Below are 4671 nucleotides of genomic sequence, written 5' to 3' on the forward strand. Positions count from 1 at the left end.
TCTGTGAAATCTATGTAATTTTTAGCACAGCTTCGTATTTAAATTGGTGGCACCGTGGATTCATGTGACCGTATGTATGTATCTGCTGAAATATTTGCAGGGCAAGGGCTTTTGCTCTAGCATTTTGTTTGGTGCCTCTAGCACAGGGGTGGGGAGTTATCTTGGCTGGAGGGCCACTTAACAGTTTTGGTGAGGTGTGGAGGGCTGCGAGGGTATCCCCCTGTCAAACTGCTAAGCCCTGCCCTTTGACAGGTGCCCTGCCCCCTGGTTGCCATCTTGGGATCAGGAGTCCTACCCTTGACACTCTTGTCCTTTGCCAATGGAAGTGCTTCCTCTTGACCTGCGTACCTGCTTAAACCAAAACAGTCAGTGTTGTTTTCTGCCGGTCTTCTACTGCCTGGGCATAGGTCCCCTGGGCTACTCGCTCACAGGAAGATTCCCTTAACTTGCTCACTACATTTTGATCTCAAAAAAAAAAAAAGTAGGGGGCAGGGTGGATCCTGTGATGGTACAGACTACTGTGAGTAGTTCCCAGTCAATGGTGTTTCCTTGGGCTCCACCTCCCCTACGCTCAGTCTACTTGCCAACCAACTCTTGATGGTTCCAGATGTTTTAGTTCTCAGCAAGGGTCTTTCTTTGCCTTTTTGTTTTCAGTTATCCCTCTGAGTAGAAAGAATATACAATGATTCGAAACTTAAATAATGATTAGTTCATCGCATTAATCTTCACTTGCATCGATTGCCTAGAATCAATTAAGCAAGAAGGTTAGTAACTGGCAAGGGAGCGGGAAGGAATGGCTCCCATTTGAAGTGATCCAAGACATTTCTTCCCTCCTTTTCTTCTGTGATACTGTTGCTCCTGGGTCCATCTTGCCAAAAAAAAAAAAGTTCCAGGCTTCTCCCATTCCTTAGTACTGGAGCTTGGTGGGGAGGGGAAGAGGGGGGATAGTGAGGGAGTTGGGGAGGGAGTGGCACCAAGACGTGTAGTAGGATGCACGAGGAAGCAGTTTGCCCCTCCGTTCAGGGGGCTGGAGGGCATGGGGGGGGCAAGTGGGCAGCGGAAGGCTCCCAGATGCAGAGCTAGTGCCCCTCCACCCCACTGGGTGGGGGTGTCTCTGATTGGGGGGGGCAGCATGGAGTAGGGCATACACCTCCCCCACCCCCTCCTCATCTCTAGGGGTAGGGGCTGTACTGGGACTGGAACCCCAGGGGACCTGCTTGCCCCCCACCCACGCACACATCTCCCTGCCCCTTCCTCCCTCCCATTGCTGCACAGAGCATCAACGTTTCTTGTTCTCCTTCCCTAGCTATGGTGAGGAGGGCGGGTGCGGGATGACAGCATGGCAGGGTGGGCATGAGGGCAGGAGCAGTAGGCTTCTCGAGGCGAGCTGGTAGGTGGTGGCACCAGGTGGTGGAGGGCAGGCAGCCTCTGTGGCAGAACGATGTAGGGGCTGGGACTGCTGCACAAGTCGACACATGGCAGCACAGAAAACGGGAGCCCCCCTGCAGCTGTGAGTGTTGGTACCATGGCATTGCTGGCATGGCACCAAATACAAAGCCCTTTGCATGTTGCAGTATTTCATTTAAGCAAGTCGTTTTCTATGCCTCTTATGTTGACTATACATCTATGCAGCTCCACCAGTGCAAAACGGTAGAAGTGTTAATATGGCCTTTACCATTGTATTTCAGACTTCAGATTTGGTATTGTCATAACTCCCTTGTGTGCTCTCCATACAAATTTCTCAATCCCTGCTGTCAAAAGGAACTGCATCCATGCCACAGCAACAGTAAAAGATCTGAAAAATCTCAGGCAGGTGAAGGGCACACAATCCCGGTCTCTTTTCCTTACTGAGAAGGCCCTGGGATTTCTTTTGCTTTGTGGTTGATTTAGCAAAACCACTTGTGGAATATTGTAAAAGCAATATTGAATGTATGCAATGCATTTCATGTAACACCAAATGGAAAATGTTCAGTGTTGATATCAAGACCCCTGTGTATATTATTAACAGGAGAATTTCTTGAATTTCTAGTGTCTGGAGGCATTATATTAATTCATCTTTTCATTTAATTTTTTTCTTTAATATTTTAGAGCAACGACGACAAAAGGTTGAAGAATACCTGTCAAGAAGAAAGACTTTTTCTGGCTTGTTCACACAGCAGAAGGAAATGCACAACAGGTTAAGATCACTATTTATAATTGTAGCAGGGTGGCATCCTCAGGGGTAGTCATAAGCCCCTGGAGGCCCCCCAGAAAGTCCCTTTTTTCCCTGCTTGCTCTGAGAACAGTCTCCCCTTTGCTCACCTGCCACACCATGATGTCTTTTATGATTATAAAAGGGAGGCTGCCCCAGGGCTTCCCAGACCTGGTCTTGTTCTAATGACCACTTGGTGGCTGTGGTCCTTTCCCTCATGGGCTAATTACATTCTTCCATATGCCCCCTGCACCACGTCCCATGCCTTGTAGATAGCATCATCATTGATGTTTTGCTGCATGTCTATATTCCTCTTCTGGTCTCTCAGCCAGCCTCTCTCTGGGCTGCCAGCCTCTTTGGTCTCTTCATTTGTCACCTTGCTGGGCTACTGGACCCTTCTGGTCCCACTGCACTGTTCCCAGCCCCTTGCTAGACAGCTGGCCCCTCTGGTCCTTCCCTTGCTTTTCTTTCAGGGTGTGCTTTCCTAGCCTTTCCCCATCAAGGGGTAATCTGCAAGGCAGAGGGGGCTGGGGTTTTAGGGTGCTCCAGACTCGCTTTTCCTTCAGGTTTGGCCCTGGTGGCACTTTCTAGGGGCTGCTCTGCCACAAGCAGTCACATCATCATTACTCCAAACCCCAGTAGTGTGCAGTTTTTGTCATATCCAGGATGAGCTTCGGCCCTGGTCTCACTGGCTCTCATGCAGCTCCCTTCTGTGCTCAACTCTCACTTTCCTCCAGGCTACCTCTGGCCCTGGCTTTCCTGCCTCCAGGCTCCCTGGTCTCAGTACTGTCTTGGACCCTCCTCTACCTCTGGCCCTGTCCCAGCCATCCTCATTCTGGGCCTCAGTTTCTCCAACCACTTTCTGGCTGTGGACTCACCTGTACCTTCGGTCTGTCCTAGGTCTTCCATCTCGGGCCAGTGGAGAACTCCAGGCCCTCTCTGGCTCCAGTAGTCTCCCACTGCAGCTGCCTCTGCCCTTCAGCCTCTCTGAACCCTGGTCCTGCCAACAGGCCAGTGAAATTCTCTGGGTCGCTCTCTCCACCACCTTCTCTTCTGGGCCCTCCTACTCTTCAGATAGCCCTGGTTCAACCAGGGGCTGGGGTGAGTGGGGACAAACGGGGAGCCCCTGGGGCTCTGCTTGTTCCCACTTACCCCGGCTCTTGCTGCAATGGCCCTGGGAATGGCTGACAGCAGCTGTGGAGGAAACTGTCAGTGGGTGGAGGGTCTGCGAGCTGTGGCTCTTGCTGCTACATGCACCCTGGGACGGCTGGGGGGCTGTGCTGGACCCTTCCTGGGGGGTGCCCCCAGATCTGTGCGCTGGATGAGAGCAGGCTGCTGCCCACCCCAAGCACCAGGAGAAGCCCAGTGCCCCTGCCAGCAAAAGCCTGCTCCTGCATGTAGATCCAGGGGCACGCACCCTGTGGGAAGAGCCTGGCACAATCCCCCAGCCTGCGGCCCTTCTGGGGCGTGCATAGCAGCAAGAACTGTGGCCCACATCCACTGACAGTTCTCCCCAACTTTGCTCCGTGCTGCATCCCTGGGAGCGGCCGGCACCACTTGCCTGCAGCCCTTGGGCTGCTCTGCGCCCCTTCCCTAGCTCCAGCCTCACTCCCTCCCTCCCTCACTGCCGTGGGAACATATCCCTATTTGTTACCTTGTAAACTGGGTTCTCTTTATGCAAACTTGATTTATGCGCAGTTTTCTGGGAACGCATGTACTGCATAAATCAAGGGAAACCTGTAGTAGTGCTCATATTGAATTTAATAGTTCTATTTGTACTTCTTCAGTTAATTTATGCCATGGTTTCTGTGGGGTTCATTTGTGGGATCTCTTGCCTATTAGTATAGGTTGAGCATAAGACTGAGACCTAACACTTAGACTACAATTGTCCTTCATCCTTCATAATTGCTGTGGTAAAGTTCCATGACCTGATGTCTTACTAATGTAAAAATAGTGACAGCAACTAGTACAGTCATGACAATATTTTACACATCGACTGCTGCTCCATCTTTTGTTTGCTAAAACCTCATTCAGGTAAGTGCTGGTTGAAGGAAGAGAAGGTGTGGTGGGTCAATAAGATCCTCTTCTACCTGAAAATACCATGTGTGAATGATCTAACTTGGGAACATTCAGCTGTGTTGCTAAATGGAACTGTTGCCACTTACCTTATACTCTGTGGCTTGAAAGATTTCTTTCTGATTTTATAACTTAAAATTGGAATGTTTTATGTTGGGGCTAAGTTGCTAGTAGTGCTTCCTTGTTAATCTAAAATTTTTAGTTTTATGATATAGGGAAGCCACCAAAATATATTTTTAGTGTATCTGATGCAATATTCCTTTGAGTAACTCTTAACCCCTTGTTTCCATCTATCTTAAAAGCAGCAACAGAACTGGGAAAGTAGCTTGTGATGAACTGCAAGGAAAAGTAAAGAGCTTAAACTCTGCAAAGCAAAAAATGGTGAGTAATTTTGGGTTTTTTGT

At 49.7% G+C, this 4671-nt stretch overlaps 1 protein-coding gene across 2 annotated transcripts in view; it reads left to right on the forward strand.

The window, feature by feature from the left end:
• CKAP2 (cytoskeleton associated protein 2) overlaps positions 1 to 4671 on the forward strand; it is a 30187-nt gene that overhangs the window by 5944 nt on the left and 19572 nt on the right. Inside the window, exons 2-3 of one of the 2 annotated variants that reach the window (XM_019525290.1) lie at positions 2089 to 2176; positions 4570 to 4648. In XM_019525290.1, the coding sequence (XP_019380835.1) occupies positions 2089 to 2176; positions 4570 to 4648 (167 nt within the window). The remainder of the gene's footprint in view (positions 1 to 2088; positions 2177 to 4569; positions 4649 to 4671) is intronic. The other variant, XM_019525291.1, reaches the window with a different exon arrangement.

This window comes from Gavialis gangeticus, unplaced genomic scaffold (genome assembly GCF_001723915.1).
Source record: "Gavialis gangeticus isolate Ggan-Ray unplaced genomic scaffold, GavGan_comp1, whole genome shotgun sequence".
NCBI classification, from domain to species: Eukaryota; Metazoa; Chordata; order Crocodylia; family Gavialidae; genus Gavialis; species Gavialis gangeticus.